The 23,755-nt window shown below is 39.7% G+C and overlaps 1 protein-coding gene across 1 annotated transcript in view; it reads right to left on the bottom strand.

The window, feature by feature from the left end:
* dnajc2 (DnaJ (Hsp40) homolog, subfamily C, member 2) overlaps window positions 1–18,388 on the bottom strand; it is a 42,306-nt gene extending 23,918 nt beyond the window's left edge. The window contains exons 1-6 of the mRNA XM_060842809.1: window positions 18,151–18,388; window positions 10,098–10,288; window positions 9,018–9,093; window positions 4,927–5,025; window positions 4,516–4,657; window positions 1,471–1,551 (exon numbers count right to left, since the gene is read on the bottom strand). Coding sequence (XP_060698792.1) covers window positions 1,471–1,551; window positions 4,516–4,657; window positions 4,927–5,025; window positions 9,018–9,093; window positions 10,098–10,288; window positions 18,151–18,205 — 644 coding nt within the window. The 5' untranslated portion in view covers window positions 18,206–18,388. The remainder of the gene's footprint in view (window positions 1–1,470; window positions 1,552–4,515; window positions 4,658–4,926; window positions 5,026–9,017; window positions 9,094–10,097; window positions 10,289–18,150) is intronic.
* Between the last annotated feature and the right edge of the window lie 5,367 nt (window positions 18,389–23,755).

Here is a 23,755-nt window from a genome sequence, read left to right as displayed (position 1 = left end):
CCATTTAATAAATGACCTGGTGATACAGTACTGGGTTGTCCCAGGGTCAGGCAAAACCAAAACCTTCCCTTTTAAAAAGGAGAAAACTACAAAATAAAACAAACCTATAATTAAATAACATTACTGCCTGTACTCAAACACTCCAGTAACGGCAGTGTCCACCAATTGCTGAAAGTATCAAGCATCCTGGTGAATACTGCCTATTCCTTTCAAGGCTATGGAAGAGAAATGGGCAAACGGAACAAGTACACCCATGGGATGTACAACCAGAAATATATCAGTGGATAATAAAAACACAAAAGTGCTGGAAAAACACAGGACATCTGGCAATAACTGTGGAGAGAGAAACAGAGTTGACATTTCTTCAATGAAGAGGAGTCTTATTGGACTGGAAACATTAACTCTGCCTCTCTTTCCACAGATATAGCCAGACCTGCTAAATTTCTCCAATTCTTTGATTTTATTTCAAGTTTTCCAGGAGCCCAGTATTTTGCTTTTATGGCTGTGGATATCAAGTAAAATAATTTATAGGTTCAAGGTTTTTCCACACAAGCCGACTTTAGTACTGCTCATTGCCAAAGTTCAAGCAGGAGTCATAGTCACCTTGGTCATACAGGGTGACCAGCACAGTCTTATTCAGTTGCACAGAACCTTGCTGAGTAATTGCCGAGAGTATTTTGGACAGTTTTGATTCCTTTATCTAAGGAAGGATATTCTTGTCACTGAGGGAGTGCTATGGAGGTTCATCAGTTTAATCCTGGCATGTGGTATGTATTTTTTACACTTTCGAAGAATGAGGTACGATTTTATTGAAACTTAAAGTTTTACAGGGCATGACAGGGTGAATATAAGCAGGAAGTTTCCCTGGCTGGTAACCTAGACCCAGGTGACGTTCTCTCAAGATAAGGGGCATGCCATTTTATACCAATAAGAGAAGGAATTCAATACTGAGAGCAAGGTGAATTATTGGAATTCTCAGGAGGGCTTTGGAAGATTAGTTATTCAGTAGGTTAAACACAAAAGTCAATTCTGGAGATTTACAGCATTAAGGGATAAGGAAACAGTGTGGGAAAGGGCATTAAGGGCACCCACAATGGAAGGGCAGGCTGGGAAGATTGAATGCCTACTCCTGTTCCTAAATATGAGTTCTAACCTGTCAATAACTTCAGAAGAGAAAAGTAATGGAGAAAAGGGGTGAGAAAAAAAATGCTAAACTGTGGGTTGAAAAAAAAGATTGATTATTAGGGATAAATTAAATAAGAAAATATATCTATGTCGGAATTCCTGGCCACTCCATTCTTTATCAATTGGAAAGAATCTTTCAGCCAACAATACTTTGCAGCTAGCTCACTAACTCTTTTCTGCCCTCTTTAAAACTTCCTCAGTCCTATTGCTAAAATGTTATATGTTTTGCAGATAAACACCAATCAACATCTAAAATACAGTACACCAGAAACAAAATAAACTTACCAGAATGAATAAAAAGAATCTACTTCTTCGAAGGAAGAATTCAAATCGCCCAGTTTGGGAACATGCTTCTTTTTGGACCATCTGAGGAATAACATTTGCATTTTTCTTCATCAAATGTAACCACAAATACAATCCAAGTCAAGTTTTATACGTAATAAATGAAACTATATGAAATGTCGGTATTCAAAAGAAGTAGTGTTAAACCACATTCAATAATCTGCAACTGAAACAGAAACTAAAAACACAAATTCAGAAAAATACTTGTACATTGAAAAATTAAAAGACACACTAGATTTATATAAACACATCTCGAGAAAACTTGGGACAGAGTTCAGAAAACTGGCTAGTGTATGGTAAAAATGAACTTTGACATGGAGATGCTGATTGAGCAATCCATTGTATCAAATTATACGATCGCATTGAAAAATAAAAGGAACAAATACATCGACTATTAGTCAGTGAGTTTTTAAAATGAAGATTACCTAATCTTAACTAAAGCAAAGCAAATCATACAGAGGGAATGGAATAAAGTTAGAAAACCTACGTCATTAGATCAATTAGCATGTTATCCCTCAATTCCCCCAAATGAGCTAATACTGCAGTACCAGCTCCATTTTGGCAATATTTTATTTACACCATTTCCATTTTTTTCCATATCTGTATGAATGTACAGATGAGATCAAATTAAAGAATAGTTCATCTATGTTCAACTGCAGGCTCAACAAGGTCTTTCCGGATATATTGCTTCACTAGTTATAAAGCTGGCTCCCAATTATAAAATATTATGTCTATTCTAGAGTTCTGCAATGGTTTAGACATGGTTTAGTTACTTCTGGTTGGAGAACAAAATTTGTGATTGTCAAGTGGCGCGGTGGCACAGTGGTTAGCACTGCTGCCTCACAGCGCCAGAGACCCGGGTTCAATTCCCGACTCAGGCGACTGACTGTGTGGAGTTTGCACGTTCTCCCCGTGTCTGCGTGGGTTTCCTCCGGGTGCTCCGGTTTCCTCCCACAGTCCAAAGATGTGCGGGTCAGGTGAATTGGCCATGCTAAATTGCCCATAGTGTTAGGTAGATGGGTAAATGTAGGGGTATGGGTGGGTTGCGCTTCGGCGGGTCGGTGTGGACTTGTTGGGCCGAAGGGCCTGTTTCCACACTAAGTAATATAATCTAATCTAATCTAAGTAGGCACAAATCCCCACAGTTTCTGTTGAGATACCAAAGCAAATCATTTTTCCAAATACATTCCAAATGAAACAAAACAGCACATGCTGATAATGGAATTATAGTTATCCTCATGCTCCTTTAAATAAATTTCTGTACTTCCTGGATGATTTGATTTGATGTTCTCAAATTTAACATAACTGATTGCCTGTATTAGGAATGATGCAAAATTAGTATTTGAAATACCAAAATACCCAACAAAGTTGAAAGCTATCACCATAAGCCAGCTTTATCCCAAACTGAAATACACTATTGTCTGCCATGGAGCTTTTATCCAACAATATCCCATTTCAAGTAATGTGATGGCATGGTTTAAATATTAGGTGTCGCTGTCTGGCCAGCATTTATTGCCCATTGCTAGTTGCCCTCGAAAAGTTGGGGGTCAGCCACCTTCTTAAACACTGCAGTTCACCTGCAGGTGGGCTAACCCACAATGTCCTTAGGGAGGGAATTCCAGGATTTTGACCCAATGATAGCAAAGGAACAGTCACAGATTTCCAAGATGGTGAGTGGCTTGGACTGGAACTTGAATGTGATGGTGTTCCCATGTATCTGCTGCCCTTATCCTTTCGATGGAAATGGTCATGGTGGAGGGGGTGTTTGCAGGTGCAGCCCCAGGATCTTTGGTGAATTTCTGCAGTGCATTTTGAAGGTAATTCACAATGTTGCTCCTGAGCATCGATGGTGGAGGGAGTGAATGTTTGTGGATATAGTGCCAATCAAGCACGCTGTTTGCCCTGGATGATGTCAAACTTCTTGCGTGTTGTTAGAGCTGAACCATCCAGGCAACTGAGGTCTATGCTATCACTCTACTGACTTGTGCCTGGTAGATGATGGACAGGTTTTGGGGAGTCAGAAGGCAAGTTACTTGCCACAATATTCCTAGCCTCTGACCTGTTCTTGTAGCCACTGTTTACATGGTGAGTCAGTTGAGTTTCTGATTAACAGTAACATGCAGGATGTTAATTGTGGAAGATTCAGTGATGGTAACACCACTGAATATCAAGGAATGGTGTTTAGATTGTCTCTTATTGGAGATGATCATTGTCTGGCATTTGTGCGGTGCACATGTTACTTGCCTGTTGCCAGGCCAAGCCAGGATACTGTCCAGATCTTGTTACATTTAAACATGGACTGCTTCAGTATCTGAGGAGAAGCAAATGGTACTGAATATTGTGCAATCATCAGCAAACGCTCCTATTTCTGACCTTATAATGGAGAAAAGATTATTGATGAAGCAGCTGGTTTGGGGCTAGGACTCTATCTGGAGAAAGTCCTGGAGAGATGTCTAACCTCCACCAACTGCAATATCTCATGTACAAGCTATGATACCAACCAGCAGAAACTTTGACTCTAGTTTTGCTAGGGCTCCTTGGTGCCGCACTCAGTCGAATACAACCCTGATGTCAAGGGCTGTTACTCTCATCTAACCTCTGGAATTCAGCTCTCTTGTCCACTTTTAAACCAAGGCTAATAACGAGGTCATGAGCTGTGTGGCCCTGGCAAAACGTAAATTGGGAGTCAGTGACCAGGTGCTGCTTGAAAGCACAATTGATGACACCTTCCATCACTTTATTCATGATCCAGAGTAGACTGAGAGTGGGAAATCTTTGATACGGCTGGACAAATATTTTGTAAATTGTGATCATGGATTCCCAAGATAAACATGCCATTGCGATCACAATTTGCAACTTCCAATACTTCTAACAATATGTTACATTCTGACAAAAGCATAAGTTAATAACATTGCCTCATGCATCTTATTGGGACAGGCCCGAATAAACTGAGCTACAAAGCATTAGGATTTTGTATTTGCCACTCACCTGGCATTCCGCTCAAAAGCTGCCGAAAACACCTCAATGAAATTTTCTTTTGCCTCACTTTTAGAAGGTATTGTATTGTCAAATGTAGGATCCACACTGTCAAATGCTCGGCGTTTCAAGGGATCTGATAGTATTTCATTGGCTGCAAGGTAATGAAAATGCTATAAACAAATTACCAAAATCCAAACATCCCATAGTTACAAACCAAACTGACAAATTTAATTACAATGAAATCCCACTATCACTTTTACACTTAAAATGTAATTGAAATTTTTCACAAATTAGGGTTTTCCATATTACAGCAAGGGTTTATGTATCTGGCCTTCAGATTCAATAAAAGTAACAATAAAAATGTAACAATAAAAGATATTTGCACCAGTTTACTTATGATGCACAGAAGTACAATCTTACCTTTGGTAATACATGTAAAATAATCATTGTCCCCTTCACCTATTTGTTCACCTGCAGCTTTCCTTTTGTCAGGATGATGTTTCAATACCATTGCCTTATCTAAAAGGAAATATAGTGACTTAACATCGATTTACATAAAATTAATGTTTTAAACAGTCAATTTACTGAAACCTGCATTTACAATCCTGAATGAATCACATCCAAACGGTCTGTACGCTTCAGGAGGGATTTAGCTCCATTTCTAAGTTTGTTTCGATTAATTGAGTTTCTAGTCTAATATCTATTCCCAATTCCTTAACTCCCTTAGGTAAGGGCATGCAGCAAATGGCCTCCAAAAGCCAACTATTTACAACAACCACTCATTGCTCCATTCCCTGCCTTTATAAATTACCTTCATGGGAAATCACAGTACATTTCATATTTTTTAAATGGTGCAAAAATAGAAACCTATTGTGTACTACATACATTATGTAGAAATATCGATGCTCAGTGGTTAGCACAGCTGCCTCACAGCAACAGGGACGCGATTTGTTGGATTCTACCCTTGGGCAACTGACTGTGTGGAGTTTGCACATTCTCAGATTGTCTGTGTAGATTTCCTCCCAGTGTTCCGGTATTCCTCCCAAAGTCCAAAGATGTGCAAGTTAGGTGGATTGGCCATGCTGAATTGTCCATAGTGTCCAGGGATGTGCAGGCTATGTGGATTAGTTAGGTGCAAAATGAACGATTACAGGGATAGGGTGAGGATGACGTGGTCTAGGTGAGATGCTCTTCAGAGGGTAGGTGTGGACTCGATGATCCAAATTGCCAGTTTCCACACTCTAGGGCTTCTATGATTCAATGAATAGTTATTTTTATGTCAAATTGTACTTTCTAATCAAAGAAACACATTCTAACAAATGCTATCAATAGTTTTGTGTTGGGAGCCTATTTATAGATTGGATTGTCAAATCCGATCTGTGAATCTGCTAGAACTCATAAGAGGCTGCTAAGAGATTCATAAAACCAAATAGCTTTTCAACTGTATGTTACTATGTGTTATTTCTGTTTTACACACAATTTTTGAAAATTAGTAGCAATGATAGCATGTCACTGTTTTCCTTCTCAAATCGTTGACAGTTATTTTGACATCCTAGAGAGGCTTGCCCATGAGAGTATGCTAACATTTAAAAGGAGATCCATGCAAAACAAATCTCCTGGTTTGCACATAATTGATGACATGACAGGTCCTAGCTTTGAAGATTCCTGGGTTTATAACCATGTTTAACTTAAAACCTTATTGCTGATAAGCCTAATCAAACCAAAATTCATCTGAGCAAGGCTGCCAGTGAGAATGCCAAATACAAAATTAAACATTTATATTTGATAATAAGTTGTGTTGAGATTTTCTTGAATTCGTACTGCTGTTCCTGAGCCACATTTTTCCCCCTTGCATGGTCAAACAGTGTTACAAAGGTAAATTTAATTGATTTCTTTCAAGTGAAAAAAAAAGACTATTGTACAGAATTATGAAGAAATACCGCCATGTGATTTTATTTACTCCAAAAATAATCAAAAACATCAAAAACCCAAAGGTTACTGTTTCAATGAAATGTGGCCAATTACACAATGGAATGACCCAAAATCCTGTTGTAGTGCATGTCTAGATGCAAATGCCACAGCAATTTCAGGGAAAGGCAGATATGCAATTAAACAAATTCAAAGGTCACTGTCTGAAATTTACAATTTTGTTATTAGTTTTGCAAAATTGGCATTATTTAGGCTGCGTCATGATAAGTGTGAAGTTCCTGTGTAATCATGGTAGATATAGAAACATAGGAATTAAGAGCTGAAATAGACAATTCAGCCCTTCGAGCCCTCGCTGCCATTTAAAATGATCGTGACTAATCTTATTCTGGCCTCAACTCCACTTTTCTGTCTGTTCTCCATAGCCCTGTATCCTGCTTTTCATCAGAAACATATCTATTTCTTTTTCGAATTTGTTGATTGATACTGCCTCTGCTGCATTCTGTGGGAGTGAGTTTAACAGATTCACAACTCTGTGAGAACAACAGTTTCTCATCGTCTCAGTTTTGAACTTACCAGTTCTCACTCTGTATCGATGACCTCCTGTTCAAGACTGTCCCACAGCGGGAACATCTGTTCCACGTCAATCCCCCTTAACATTTATATGTCTCAATTAGATTGCCCCCTCATTTTTCTCAACACAAGCCCAAGGTATTCAACTGCTCCTCGTAGAATAGCATTTTCACCATTGGAATCAACCTTGTGAATCTCCTCTTAAACTGCCTCCAGTGCCACCACCACATTCCTCAAGTAAGGAGGCCAAAACTGGACATAATACTCAAAGTGTGGTCTCACCAATGTCTTAAATAATTATATCAACAGTTTTTTGTTATAATCCAGTCCTTTTGCAATAAGTTCCAGGATTCCATTTGTCTTTCTTATTGTATGCTGCACCTACTTTTCTACTGTAATGATTCATGCACAAACAAGCCCAGATCTCTCTGCACTGACACACTTTGAATCTGATGACCACTGAAATAATAATTTGCCCTTTTATTTTTCTGACCAAAATGGACAACCTCGCATTTATCCACGTTAAACTCCATCTGCCAGATTCTGGCCTACTCTCCTAACCTATCAATATCCACCTGTAAACTCTTTCTCTCTTCAACACTGCCTGCTTTCCCACCTATTTTAGTATCATCTGCAAACTTTGCTACGTTTCACTCTGTCCCTGTTTGCAGATCATTTACATAGATTGTAAATAGTTGAGGTTGGAAAACTGAGCCCTGAGGCACCCTGCTGGTTAGAGTTCAGCATCCAGCGAAGGACCCATTTATCCTGACCTCTGCCTTCAATCAGTCAGGAGATCCTTTATCAAACGAATACTCTACTCTTAACCCGTAAGGTCTAAGCTTCTGGATCAATCTTTCATATGACACACTGGCAAACAAACTATATTCAAAACAGAAAGTTAAGGCCTATATAGAGCCATAGAATTACACAGCATGGAAACAGACCCTTCAGTCCAACTCGGCTACACTGACCAGATATCCGAAATTGAATTAGTCCCATTTACGAGCAGTTAACCCTCTATAAGGTCACCCCTCAGCCTCCGACGCTCCAAGGAAAAAAAGCCCCTGCCTCTCCCTATAGCTCAAACCTTCCAATCCTGGCATCATCCTTGAAAGGATTCAGAAAAGATTTACAAGTTTCACAAAATCTTTCCTACAGTGGGGAAGTCAGAATTGAATTCAGTATTCTGAAGTGGCCTAATCAATGTCCTGTGTAGCCACAACATGACATCCCAACTCAAACTTAATGCACTGATCACTGATGCCAAACGCCTTCTTCACCACTCTGCAACTCCATTTTCATGAAACTATGCACCTGCACGCCTAGATCCTTGTTCAATAACACTATAAGGCCCTGCTATGAACTTCCCTAATTTGCCTTACCAAAATACAACACCTCACATTTATCTAAATTAAAACTCCACTTGCTACTTCAGTTGGCAATTATATTTGCAGCACAAATATCAACAACATTAAACAAGTATGACAAATTAAAGCAGGCACAGCAAACTCTAGGAGAAAGCGAGCACTGCAGATGCTGGAGATCAGAATCGAAAGTATGGTGCTGGAAGAGCACAGCAGATCAGGTAGCATCCAAGGAGCAGGAGAATCGATGTTTCGGGCATAAGCCCTTCACTGGAATGAATGGTTTATGCCTGAAACGTTGATTCTCCTGCGCCTCGGATGCTGCCTTACCTGCTGTGCTTTTCCAGCACCACACTCTTGACAGCAAACTCTAGGCCAATATCAAGTACAAAAAATATGTTACTGCATCATTTCTACATAATATTGTTGTATCAAAATTAAATCTCTAGGTATTCTAACATTTCCTCCAAGGTAAGAGGGTCAACACATTTTCTATTTAATTTATATTCAAGGAGTTTAAAAATTAAGTCGAATAAACAAGTTTTGATTAACAAATTTAAATCAGTTGAAAACATAAAGCATGGGGCAAAAATAAGTGGAAATAAAAAGAGCAAATCCTTCAGATTATATCAGAAAAATACTTACGTGCAGCTTTGATTTGCCTTTGTGTTGCTTTGTACCTCAAATGTACAAGTCCCAGGACTGCATAATGATCTTGATTCTACAATTAAAAAAATTAACTGTCAAACCAATGATGATAGTAGAATAGAGGTGGACATCGTAGATTAATCAATAACACCATTCCACTCGGTACCATATGAGTTGATGAGACTTAGTTTCCTGTTTTTTTCATAACTTATAAGGAAAAATAAACTTTTCCTATCTTTAGAGTTAACATATTAGTATTTCTACAGGATATTCTGAATTTGCAGCATCTTGGGACAGTAGTATTTTTAAATCAAAATCGATCACCTTAACAGCAGTGGAATTGAAAGCCAGATTGTGAAGGTAGTAAATTTAGACAATGTATTTATTAGAAGTTTGTTAAGTAGAAGATAAATGGCTTCCCTCATCTCCAACCATTCTCATCATCATGAGTGGTCTCGAACCAATTGGTGCTTAAAGTCATGTGCTACTAGTAGTTTCTGCAGTGAGGATCATATTCAGTTAAATACAGGTCAATATGGTGTGTTCAATTCAATAACTGTATAAATAAAAATGCAGTTTGAATTATTAAATAATCCATGGATTTTTTTTTGCTGCGGAGAACTCTGACCCTTTCTGTGTGCTCAATGAGTCATTCCATGGTGTGCCATCAACCATGGAATGACTCCTCTGAAAACAGAAGCCACCTTTTGGGTAGGAAGGAGAATTGATTCAGAGAAACCATGGCATCAAGTGAAGGTGTAGAGAAGAAAAATACTGGATATATGACATGAAAGAAATCCACAACTTGAGCAGCAAAATTTCATCAGCAAATACAACGCAGGTTTTAAACAAAATAAGTTAGGAAAGGTGGACGCAAAGGTTTATTTTGCCTGGAGCACGTCTGTTATAAATTTAAATAGTCAAATGGGTCTGGAAACACAAAGCAAGCTGAATAAATCAAAGATACAACTCAGACTCGTACATTGATGTTCCATAACTTAAAGATTTTTTTGGGAGGGTGGTGGAACTGAAATTTTAAGTATCATCATTAGAACATTTAATAAAATGAATGCACACCTTCCAGTCCTTTGGGTCAAGTGTTTTCAACAATGGATATTCCTCTAATTGTAATTCTTCATCTTCTGACTCAGATGATGATTCTTTCTCATCTTCCAGCTCATGAAAGGAAGCTGACACATTCCTCACCCTACGCTTTACAAGTGCTTCAAACCATCTTCCAACTGGCTCCACTGGACACAACACAGAAGCTACAAGTAAAAAAGAAATAGCTTGAAAGGTCTTGCTCTATACAGGTATCCTTATTCTATCAATCTTAAATAAAACTTTTAAGCACTGACATTCAAGTTAACATCTAGGGAACCTAACATATAGGACGAAAAAAAATTGTGTATACCGTCATGACTGAAAGAGTAAAACTTTAATGTTGAAAAAGTAGACAAATAATGATACAGGTGATTAGGAGGCCCTCTCTTTTAATTTTTATAGCTTAACCAACGTAAGCAGCAAATATTGAGGGAGGTAAGCAGTTTCATGGCACTGAAGAGAGAATGAGTGAGTTACGGTAAGGGACAATAAATAATGTGAACATGGTAGTGCAGACTTTGTGTAAAGAATCACAGAGCTCATCATTAAGGAAAAGAAATGAAAAGTAACTTTGAGAATCTGTGCATGCACAATTAAAAGCGGATACCCAAGACATGGTACCCAACATAACCCATTCTTTGCTACGTTAGTATCTTCTTAGACCTGGCATTGAACTTGATGTAAAGGTGTGTAGATGCAGTTTTTACCCACTAGTTACCCAATAAACATGTCAGAAAAAGTTAGGTGCAAGTGAATTTTTAAGTGCATGATAAATCAGTGACTGACAAGCAACTGCTCTAACACTGAAAACTAAATTTTTACAAGTGTGGAATATGATCTTTTGTCCACATTTTAATTATTGTTGAAGAGGTTAAAAATGTATTTTTTTTCCTTTGTCTTTATCTTTCTTAATCCCAATTTTCTTTCTCTATAGATATGCTGCTTCCAGTACATGATTTTACAATAAATTAAAATATCCAATTTATACTTACTGATTTAGACTATGCATGTCTCAGTGAGGATTCTTCAATCTGACGTTGTTGCTTGCCCTGCTCTCAGATGCCACACGTCCCTGTAAAGGGCGCCAAACTGGATCAGACGCCTGATGACAGCAAGTTGCCGTTTAAAAGCCCACGAAGAATCTGTAGGCATTTACCAGCGTAGTGAACAGCAGGTGCCGTTCTTTCACAGCTAACTGCAAAATCCAGGACAAAGTCTACCCCAAACACTAATACACTACTATAATGTCCCTTCACCAGAAACATCAAAAATTAAACCTATGAATTCAATGCGCCAAAGTACATTGTAATAATATCGCAAGCATTTTTGTAACTGAAACTAGAGTTAAGGGTGCTCTAGAAAATTATGTAGTTTAATTTTTCCTTGCAGAAACTGGAGTGGAGTCTCTACTGCTAGTGGAGTACATTTGTGGGGGATACAGAAACCTAGTCCTCTGAAAGATATGTTTTCAAAACAAGTCTGTATAGCCCAGAAAAAAAATTATTAGGGTTCCTTCAATTTCCCAAAAAACAAACAGATCTGTACAATATATTTAAGCCTATTTGAAAAATGTAATAAATGTTAGGAGTCACTCTAGAACACATTGAGAAAGGACATTTCAGTTAAAGAGCCCAAACACCTGTACAGTTACTAAAATTTGCTTTATAACCACGTAGCATTATTAGAATGACAATAAAGCTGACCAGTAAAAAACCCATCAGACCTTGCTTTGGCACGATCACGCAGCAGTGAAAACAAGATACAATGTTTGTGGAAAATGAGTACAGTACTTCCAATCAGAAGTTCTCAGCACTTGGGCAATGAATGGATATTTGAACTATTTTGACTCTATATGCAACATGGCAGTAATCCTACATACAGTTTTCAAATGGTACTATAATACTCTTCAGCTTAATTTATTGTTCATCAATGGGATTGTTTATTGGTATTTTCACAAAATCACATTTTCAATTAATTGTCGTGAGATTTTCTAAGATCATTGTCTTAGGCTAGTGATAACACACTTGAATCCATGACTTGACTCAGTAATAAGCCACATTTGAGTGCTTGATCCAAGTTAATGCTTCAACATTATAGGCAGTTCTGCATGGTCAGAGATACTACTTTACAGATAAGACAATAAACCTAAGTTTTCCTTTTCAGTTGAATATGAAAGGTCACACTTTGTTATTCAAACAAACTTTTCTGGTGTTCTTAGTAATAGTAATCTCTCAATCAAACATCAGTAAAAATTGTTGGATTGGACATTTGCCTCATTGTGGTTTATTGGATCTTGCTATGTTTCCTGAAATTACAAAATTCTAAAGTGATGAAATAATGAAAATAGACGGATCCACTGCTTTGTAAATACAGTTTTATTTTTCACTGTATGACAGCTCAATGGCTTGAAAGCTTGCGTTTCACATTTATGAGAGACGCAGTAATGCTTTTTTCTAGTTGAATGCTATGACAGTAGCTGATTTCCAGCTAAAGAAAAAGTGCAAACAGGAATTTTGGTCCATTTTGGGACTGTAGTAACAGGGAAAATGTCACCATTGCTCATCAATGTTACATTGAAACTGCTATAAACTGTCAGAGCATGCATATGTGTAGTTAAATGCAGAGATCCAGAAGTTGCTATTCTATGCTTTACCAAGCAGCACACTGTTGAAGTCCCCACTCGACAATGATTTACAAATGAACAAGCAAGAACTTACTTTTTCACTGAAAACATTTGAAACCAGAAATGACACATTGTTGAACAGGGTGTAACTGTTTTTAATGATATATTAAGTTCATAATTACTTCTGAGCGTCTTTGCATCTGAGAAACTAATTTCACTTAGTCACAGATTCATAGAGATGTACAACACGGAAACAGACCTTGTAGTCCAACCCATCCATGCAGACCAGATATCCCAACCCAAGCTAATCCTACCTGCCAGCACCTAGCCCATATCCCTCCAAGCCCTTCCTATTCATATAACCATCCAGATGCCTTTTAAATGGTGCAATTGTACTTGCCTCCACCACTTCCTCTGGCAGCTCATTCCATACACTTACCACCCTCTGCCCCCTAGGTCTTTATTCTATCTTTCCCCTCCCCTCCCCCTCCAAACCTATGCCCTCTAGTTCTGGACTCCCCCATTCTAGGGAAAAGACTTTGACTATATATCCTAACCATGCCCCTTATGATTTTATAAGCCTCCATAAGGTCACCCCTCAGCCTCCGACACTCCAGAGAAAACATCCCCAGCCTATTCAACCTCTACCTCCAGCTCAAATTCTCCAATCCTAGCAACATCCTTGTCAATCTTTTCTGAACACTTTCAAGTTTTACAACATCTTTCCGATAGGAAGGTGACCAGAAAATATATTAAGGACAAAAGGGTAACTAGGGAGAGATTAGGGCCCCTCAAAGATCAGCAAGGCTGCCTTTGTGTGGAGCCACAGAAAATGGGGGAGATACTAAATGAATATTTTGCATCAGTATTTACTGTGGAAAAGGATATGGAAGATATAGATTGTAGGGAAATAGATGGTGACATCTTGCAAAATGTCCAGATTACAGAGGAGGAAGTGCTGGATGTCTTGAAACAGGTGGATAAATCCCCAGGACCTGATCAGGTGTACTCAAGAACTCTGTGGGAAGCTAGAGAAGTGATTGCTGGGCCTCTTGCTGAGATAGTTGTATTATCGATAGTCACAGGTGAGGTGCCGGAAGACAGGAGGTTGGCAAACTTGGTGCCACTGTTTAAGAAGGGCGGTAAAGACAAACCAGGGAACTACAGACCGGTGAGCCTGACCTCGGTGGTGGGCAAGTTGTTGGAGGGAATCCTGAGGGACAGAATGTACATGTATTTGAAAAGGCAAGGACTGATTAGGGATAGTCAACATGGCTTTGTGCATGGGAAATCATGTCTCGCAAACTTGATTGGGTTTTTGGAAGTAACGAAGAGGATTGATGAGGGCAGAGCAGTGGATCTCTTCTATCTAGACTTCAGTAATGTGTTCGACAAGGTTTCTCATGGGAGACTGATTAGTAAGGTCAGATCTCGTGGAATACAGGGAGAACTAGCCACTTGGATACAGAACTGGCTCAAAGGTAGAAGACAGAAGGTAGTGGTGGACGGTTGTTTTTCAGACTGGATGCCTGTGAACAGTGGAGTGCCACAAGGATCGGTACTGGGTCCTTTACTTTTTGTAATTAATATAAATGATTTGGATGCGAGCATAAGAGGTACAGTTAGTAAGTTTGCAGATGACATCAAAATTGGAGGTATAGTGGACCGCGAAGAGGGATACCTCAGATTACAACAGGATCTGGACCAGATGGGCCAATGGGCTGAGAAGTGGCAGATGGAGTTTAATTCAGATAAATGCTAGGTGCTGCATTTTGGGAAAGGAAATCTTACCAGGACTTCTACACTTAATGGTCAGGTCCTGGGGAGTGTTGCTGAACAAAGAGACCTTGGAGTGCAGATTCATAGCTCCTTGAAAGTGGAGTCGCAGGCAGATAGGATAGGTAAAGAAGGCGTTTGGTATGCTTTCCTTTATTGGTCAGAATATTGAGTACAGGAGTTGGGAGGTCATGTTGCGGCTGTACAGGACATTGTTTAGGCCACTGTTGGAATATTGCGAGCAATTCTGGTCTCCTTCCTATCGGGAAAGATGTTGTAAAACTTGAAAGGGTTCAGAAAAGATTTACAAGGATGTTGCCAGGGTTGGAGGATTTGAGCTATAGGGAGAGGCTGGACAGGCTGGGGCTGTTTTCCCTGGAGTGTTCGAGGCTGAGGGGAGACCTTATAGAGGTTTACAAAATTATGAGGGGCATGGATATGGTAAATAGGCAAAGTCTTTTCCCTGGGGTCAGGGAGTCCAGAACTAGAGGGCACAGGATTAGGGTGAAAGGGGAAAGATATAAAAGAGACCTAAGGGGCAACCTTTTCACGCAGAGGGTAGTACGTGTATGGAATGAACTGCCAGAGGAAGTGGAGGAGGCTGGTACAATTGCAACATTTAAGAGGCATTTGGATGGGTAAATGAATAGGAAGGGTTTGGAGGAATATGGGCAGGGTGCTGGCAGGTGGGACTAGATTGGATTGGGATATCTGGTCGGCATGGATGGGTTGAACCGAAGGGGCTGCTTCCATGCTGTACATCTCTACGACTCTAATTGCACGTAATATTCCAACCAATGTCCTGTACAGCCACAACATGACTTCCCAACCCCTGAACTCAATACTCTGACCAATAAAGGAAAGTATATCAAACGCCTTCTTAACTATCCTATCTACCTGTGGAATATCAAATTATTTCACGATGTAAAAAACCTAATATTTTAAAAACACTAAATTCTAAAGTTTAATGTTTCTGTTTTTACTTTAATTCCATATCTATGTCCAAATTTTTATTTTGCTCTCAAAAGTGACATATTGAAAAATCAAGGCGAGTTGGTGGTTTTTAACTTGCTGTCTGCGAATACTTCAATGTGATTATACTTGATACCTTCATTGCTGCTAGGTATCTGAGATCCCCTTAACTTGGCACCACATTCAAATGACCATTTGAAAAAAGAGAGAGAAGAAATATGCAACAGTGACTGCAAAGTCTTGGCTATTATGTATCAACTTGAGCTGACTTCTCTACAAAGGAGTGCTTTCCAGAAATTTAAGAAAATTAACACTTGTGACGAATATCAAACTAAGTATTTTGTTTGAAAAGAATAATGAATTTAACTACTTTAGAAAGAAACTTAGGAACAATTACTCAAGGCACATAACTAAAACATTACCTACAAACTATAACCAATATTTTTCATGACTCATTAAAGATCTTTAGAAGACGATGGAATTGTTTGAATTACTACCATTTTGCAAAAATAGAATTTTTGAAAAATTAATATTTTTTATTGTAGTTGCAGATCATGTCTTCAGATTGGTGCAGACTATTTTAATGTGTTCCTGCTAGGCATATTATTCACATTATATTTCAGCAAGGGGATTAAAAATGTGCGGTAAATTAGGTCACTGCATTTTAATTAGTTCAGTTTCTATTTATCAACTAATTCATCTATTCTATCACATATTCCTAAAGTTAGTTCAAAAGGTAGATGCTATAATAATTCTTGACCAGCCAAGTAGTTGCTGTGAAGCATACACAACATCATGCTCAATTTTCACTCAAAAATTGAGCATTGTAAGCAAACTACTTTCAACATGCATCTTTCAATTAATTTATTGTTCAAGCAAAGGAATCGACAGATTTATTAGAGTTGCAAAGATCTGAAGACAACTTAGTCCAACATAGTTCATTCGTAAACCTCCTCCGTTATCACCTCCATCTACGCTTATCCCTGACTGCTGTAAAGCTTCAACACCATCACTCCCTCATTCTGTACTTCCTACCTCCATCTTCCTCATTATACTTTTTACACATCATTCCTTTACAAAAACTGAGATGTAAGGTGTAAATCAGAAATATGATGAATGCAACTTAAAAAAGACTGGTAAGCTTTGGAGAAATAAAGTCTAGAAGTGATATTATGGATGACGGTTTCAAGAGTGAAGTCCAAGTTTGGGAAGAAGGTGAACAACATTTCAAATAGTGAATGGTCTTGTTAGTGGAAAAGATGGAGTTTGAAGATCAGCCCTTGGTCAAGAAGGATGCCAGGGTTAAATAAAGTTTGATTCAGCCATGGTAAATAGCAATTCTGTGGCAAATGAGTAAATTGTACAACAAAGGTATTGAGTTTGGTTTTCCTGATTTGCAGATAGTAACTATGCCCTTAGTCTTTTTCACCCATCAAAATTCTTGACTCATCTTTTTCTGATCTCAAAAGGTAACATTTACATTGAATACAGCAGCAGAGAGGGAACCAAACAGTATAATTATTCTTTCAAATCTAAACCCTATAATCTCTCCATGATTAGTCTCTATAAAGCCCAAGTCAGGCCAATAACTGAACAATTGTCTCATTATAAATGGAAAGGATATAAGGTAAAACTAGTCACATGGCAAGTTTTATCCTATCTACAAATTCCGTAACTATTCTCGCTTTGTACTATTATCAACACAATTATGGTCACTGCCACTCTGATTTTTTTTCCCATTTTTGTAGCTCCAAATACGTTAACTTTCACACTACCACTCTCGCATCGTCATGGTAATGAAATCGAGACTGTGGACAGCCTCCATTAACTCATTCCTTTCTGAAACTTCAAAATTGTAGAACTTATTATCCCTCATTTTCTTTCCTTCCTTCCTCCAACGAAGTTGAATTGTTTTAAAATTCAAGCATGCCTTCTTTTAATTTAATTCTTCTTTCTTATTCTAACTATGGCGAGTTCCTCCACAAGGGGTCTTGGAACTTCGTTTGATTTTCTCAATTTTAAATAAATATATTCAACCGGTCCTCATCAATTAAAAATTACGATAACAGACTTGTATCTACTGGGTTTTTTTTAAACGAGATCATACAAATAGCAAAAGTTAAATTCATATGAAATATCTCAACGTATTAAAGTTGACGTCAACTTAATCATTTGCATTCATACATTTACTCCTAGAATTCTCGTAATTTTGAGTTGAAACACCCGTTTAGTCTTCCTTGCTGCATTTTAAAAACACCAATACTTTGTTTCATAACCATTCTTTGTTCCTAGAAAATTGAATATAAGGTATACTGTGCCGTCCACGGATTCTATATATTATGTATCATTATCAGTCTCTTTAAGGCTTCCAATTCAATCCTCACCAATACAGATCCTCTAAATATTGTAACCCCAGTACTGGTGTCTGAGATAACCTTCCTAAAAAGGTGGAGAAACTTCAAATGTTTCACGACTTAATCACTTGATAAAAACGTGAAACAACGCCACCGTGAATAAGGTCCGTTTCAGCCGTATATACGAAGAAGACAGTGCACTTTCAGCCTGATTTCTGGTTTATTTTAACCTCTAGGTCTGCGGGCTCCCCTCAGGGCCCAGAACAGAGACGGGCGGCTCTTTCTCTCTCCAAACTCTTACCTGGCAGGGTTTTAAAGACGGCGGTGGTGTGGCCTTCCTGCGCCTCGCACAACATCGTTAATGCACTCACTCCCTGGCCACACAAACTCTGTTCACAGGACCATCAAAAACAGGCTGTTACCCCCCTTCCCCGGCTGCTCTCAGTCGAAAAGCCGCCGCTGCCGCCGGCTCCGCATGGACGCAGCAACCAGCCGGCTGCCCTCACACTAGCGTTTCTGGGTCATTCCCTCCGTGTGCAGAGCATTGACTCCTCCGGCCAACCACTGAGGTCTTCAAAGAAACGTTCCGGAGAACAATTCTACCACTGTATGCTGAGAGGGCGCTAGTGCCACAGTCTAAACTCTTCCTTTCTCAATGTGAGACAATCTCCCAGTCTACCCCAGACATGTGTCATGTCATTTGTGAACAGTTTGATGTAAAAAAAAATCTTGTTGGGATTGAATCTAGAACCAATTGGGCACAATTGAAATAAAAGGAGGATGCGACTTATGTCTGAGATAGAGTCAAGGTTAGAGTGGTGCTGGAAAAGCACAGTAAGTCAGGCAGCATCGGAGGAGCAGGAAAGTCGACACTTCAGGCAAAAGCTCTTCATGAGGAATGTCGGGCTTTTGCCCAAAGGGCTTTCGCCTCATAGAGTCATAGAGATGTTCAGCACAGAAACAGATCCTTTGGTACAACTCGTCCATGCAGACCAGGCATCCCAACCCAATCTAGTCCCACCTGCCAGCACCCAGCCCATATCCCTCCAAACCCTTACTATTCATATACCCATCCAGATGCCTTTTAAATGTTGCAATTGTACTAGCCTCCACCACTTCCTCTGGCAGCTCATTCCATGCACATACCAGCCTCTGAGTGAAAACGTTTCCCCTTAGGTCTCTTTTATATCTTTCCCCTCTCACCCCTGAACCTATGCCCTCTAGTTCTGGATTCCCCCACCCCAGGGAAAAGACTTTGTCTATTTATCCTATCCATGCCCCTTATAATTTTATAAACCTCTAAAAGGTCATCCCTCAGCTTCCGACGCTCCAAGGAAAACAGTCCTGGCCTATTCAATCTTTCCCTATAGCTCAAATCCTCCAACCCTGGCAACATCCTTGTAACTCTTTTCTGAACCCTGAGGAAAGTTTTTTTTGATGAAATGATTTTATTTAATTGAAGTGGAATTTTTTTAGTTGATTTTGAAATAAAGTGTTGCTATATATAAGTAAGTAGTCGATGTAAACTAGCAGATAAATCTTAAACAAAGTTATATCTCCATAAGTAGGTTCTCTCCCCACTTTGGCTATCTGAGAAGGTGTTGAAACTTTTCTAATTATTTAGGGAGGCTCAGTCTTTAAGGACAGGTAGTTCTCATATAAAACCTGTTTCAGCAGTGTGGTTTGGCTATAATGCCGCTGAAGAATTAGGGAAAGGTATTTTCGAGAACACCTACCTCTGTTCACAACAGTACAATTCCAGTGACAATCATTTCATGCGCTTCATTCTGTGCATGTGCCGATGTCAGCTGCCATCAGAGCATGTGAGAGGTACACCTCTCTCATTCAACCCAGGGACCACAATGCAATATCAGCTTTTAAAGCTTATTATTTAAGATGCACCTACAAGAGGCTTATTGCAGCTACTGACAGGGAAAGTAAGGACAGTGTTCTTCAGTTTTGGAAGAGCTTTAACATCAAGGATGCTATTGAAATTATTGTGGATGCCTGGGGTGATATCAGAAAGGTGCTGGAAAAGCACAGCAGGTCAGGCAGCATTCGAGGAGCAGGAAAATCGACGTTTCGGGCAAAAGTCCTTCATATTTCCAGATGAAGGTCTTTTGCCCGAAATGTCGATTTTTTCTGCTCCTCGGATGCTGCCTGACCTGCTATGTTTTTCCAGCACCACACACTCGACTCTAATCTCCAGCATCTGCAGTCCTCAATTTCACCTGATATCAGTAAGGACTGCCTGAATGCAGTTTGGTTGCAGCTTCTCCCAGATTTTGCTCAAGGTTTTAAAGGATGTGAACCATTAGTGGAGTTCCCAAAAATCAAAGACCATTGTGTTGCCCTTGCAAAGCAGGTTGGCTTTGAAGAAGTGGAAAGTGAAGATATTGAAGAGTGACTTGAAGACTCACTGTGAAAACCTCTCTACAGCCTATCAACAACAGCTTGTGGCTGAGGTGTACATGCAAGTTGGAGATGAAAAAGATGAAGTCCAGGACGCAACACCACAAGAGCTTTCCACTTTTCTTTTGTCTTCTAACCTGAGGGAAATTGAAAGGCCGTTGCAGCTGTGATAGAACAATGATTACAATGCAGAATGCAGCAAGCAATTCGTTCAATATCATCTGGCATCTGATGAACAGTTTCTTCAAGATAGAAGTCAAAGGGCAAAGCAGCAAAAACTGGATGTCTTTTTTAAACCAACCCCCGAGAAACAGTCTGAAGACAATCAACCAAAACCATCCACTTCTGCAACCACTATTACAGCTGAAGGTGGTAATGGCGATCCTGCATTAACAATACTTTTTCAATGTAATGTGTTAAATTTATTTTGTTTGCTAATAAATATGATTAAACCTTCATTCAGGCTGTGCTTTACTTTGTGTTAGGCTTTTTGGTGATTTTTAAATATTTCTATTAAGCAATGTTGTGTCAAGTGAGATTTCATTGGAACAGAGCTACGGTGTTATAGGAGAACTACCTGTATGTTCAGGGTAGAGATTGGTAGATTTCTGAATACCAGTGTTGTACAGTGTTATGTGGATAGAGTGAATGAAAGGCATTGAAGTATTCAATCAGCAATGATCGTATTGAATGGTGGATAGGTTCACCAGGCTGAATAATCCACTCCTGTTCCTATAAATAATACACATGAATGTAGCATCTTTAACATAAACTAACCCCGTAGATGTTTCACAGATGTGGGTCTCAAAGGAGGAGGCTGTGAGGTGTAGAGAGTTAGAAGGAATTCCAGATTTAGGACTTTGATGGCTGACATCACATTTGGTAATTCAGGACAAAAGACACATGGACAAAAAAGGACATCAAAGTTGGAGGAATAGAGTTCTCTGAAGGCTGGAGGAGGGTAAATCACAGGTAACAGTTTGTTGATGGTGGGGCCAGCCAGGAGATTATTAGAATTGTTGAAATAAAACAAAAGCAAAATGGGTAAGAGGGCCAATGCATAGTTTACAAAGGAAATTAAAGATAATATCCGATCCAAGGAAAGAGCATACAGATTGGCCAAGAAAAATAATAGGTCTGAGGATTGGGAGCAGATTAGGATTAAGCAAAGAAGGACCAATGAATTGATTAAGAAGAAGAAAATACAGTGTGAAAGTAAGCTTGCAAGGAACATAAAGACTGACACTAAGAGTTTCTATAGGCATGTGAAGAGAAAGAGATTGGTAAAGACAAATGTAGGTCCCCCACAGACAAAAATAGGGAAATGTATAATAGGGGACAAAGAAATGGCTGAGCAACTGAATATATATCTTGGTTCTGTCTTCACAAAAGAAGACACAAATCAGATATGGAAATGTTGGAAAATGCGAGATTTAGTGAGAGGGAAAGACTGAAGGAGATCAATATTAGTAGAGAAATGGTGCTGAGAAAACTGATGGGATTGAAGGCAGATAAGTCCCCAAAGCCTGATAATCTACATCCCTGAGCACATAAAGAAATGGCTCGAGAAATAGTGGATGCATCGGTGGTTGGCTTCCAGGATTCTGTGGCTCTGGAACGGTCCTTGCAGATTGGAGGGTAATTAATGTCACTCCAACATTGAAAAAGGGAGGTAGAGAGAAAACAGGGAATTATAGACCAGTAAAGCTAACATTGCTGGTGAGGAAAATTCTCAAATCCATTATCAGGGACTTTATAGCAGAGCATTTAGAAAGCAGGATCAGACAGAGTCAACATGGATTTATGAAGGGGAAATCATGCTTGACAAACCTGTTGGAATTCTATGAAGATGTAACTAGTAGAGTTGACAGGGGGGAGCCAGTTGATCTGGTATATTTGGACCATCAGACAGCATTTGACAAAGATATTATTGCGCAAGATTAAAGTGCATGGGATTGGAGTAAGTGCATTGAGATGGATAGAAAACTGGTTAGAGACAAAAAAAAACTGCTGATGCTGGAATCCAAGGTAGACAAGCAGGAGACTGGAAGAACACAGTAAACCAGGCAACATCAAGAAGTGGAGAAGTCAACATTTCTGGTGTAACCCTTCTTCAGGACTGGGGATGCATGTAAGGGAAGCTGCAGATAAAGGAGGTGGGGTTCAGGGAAGGGTGGGATGGTGAGGTAGGGATAGGTGAACACAGGTAGAGGGTATCACCTGGTTAGTCAATGGGAGGAATGAATCCAATTGATAGCTGGAAGCAAGGGTCGATTAGAGGAATGGAAGGGAGGGATCGGGCTGGGAAGGGAGTCAGGGGATGGGATTTGAAATTGGAGAACTCACTGTTGAGTCCTCCGGGCTGTAGTCTGTCCAGGTGGGAGATGAGATGTTGTTTCTCCAATTTGTAGTCTGATTCGCTGTGGCAATGGTGAAGGCCAAGGATGCTCATTGTCAGAAAGGGAGTGGGAAGGGGAAGTAAAATGGGTGGTGACAGGGACGTTAGTTTGGCTCTTGCGGGCCCAGTTGAGATGCTCAGCAAAATGTGCCCTGAGTTTACATTTGGTCTCACCGATGTAGAGAAGACCACATCGGGAGCACCGGATACAGTAAACTAGGTTGGAAGAGAGGCAGGTGACCTGGTTGGCAGAGAGGAAAGAAGGTGTAGGAATTAATGGGTCCTTTTCAAATTGGCAAGCAGTAACTAGTGGGGTGCCACAGGGATCAGTGCTGGGACCCCAGCTGTTCATAAAATATAATGAATGATTTGGATAAGGGAACAAAATGTAACATCTCAAAGTTTGCAGATGATACCAAGTTGGGTGGGAGAGTGAACTGTAACGAGGATGCAGATATCCTTCAGCATGATCTGGACAGGTTGGGGAGTGAGCAAATCGATGGCAGATGCCGTACAATTTGGATAAATGTGAAGTTATTCACTTTGGAAGCAAAAGCAAGAAGGCAGATTACTACCTGAAAGGGCTGTAAATTGGGAGGGGGAAGTGTGTAGCAGGATCTGTGTGTCCTTGTGCACCCGTCGCTGAAGGTAAACATGCAAGTGCAGCAAGCAGCAAATAAGGCAAATGGTATGTCAGCCTTTATTTCCAATACAGGAGCAGGGATGTGTTGTTGCAGTTATATAGGGCCTTGGTGAGGTCACAAATAGAATATTGTGTGCAGTTTTGGTCTCCTTTTCTTGGCCTCCTTGCTTTCGAGGGAGTGCAGTGAAGGTTTACTAAGCTGATAATGGGGATCGCAGGACTGATGTATGAGGAGAGATTGACTAGGTTAGGATTGTTTTCGCTGGAGTTTAGATGAAGGAGAGGAGAGCTCATAGAGACTTATAAAATTCTATCAGAACTAGACAGGGTTGATGCAGGGAGGATGTTCCCGATGGCAAGTGTATCCAGAACCAGGGGGTCACAGTCTGACATTTCAGGGTAGACCATTTAGAATGGAAATGAAACGTTTCTTCACCCCAAGAGTGCTGAGCC

The sequence above is a fragment of the Hemiscyllium ocellatum genome, chromosome 23, assembly GCF_020745735.1.
Source record: "Hemiscyllium ocellatum isolate sHemOce1 chromosome 23, sHemOce1.pat.X.cur, whole genome shotgun sequence".
In the NCBI taxonomy this organism is placed as follows: Eukaryota; Metazoa; Chordata; class Chondrichthyes; order Orectolobiformes; family Hemiscylliidae; genus Hemiscyllium; species Hemiscyllium ocellatum.
Note: the sequence above shows the minus strand (reverse complement) of the source record. Positions and strands in the feature narration are given on the sequence as shown.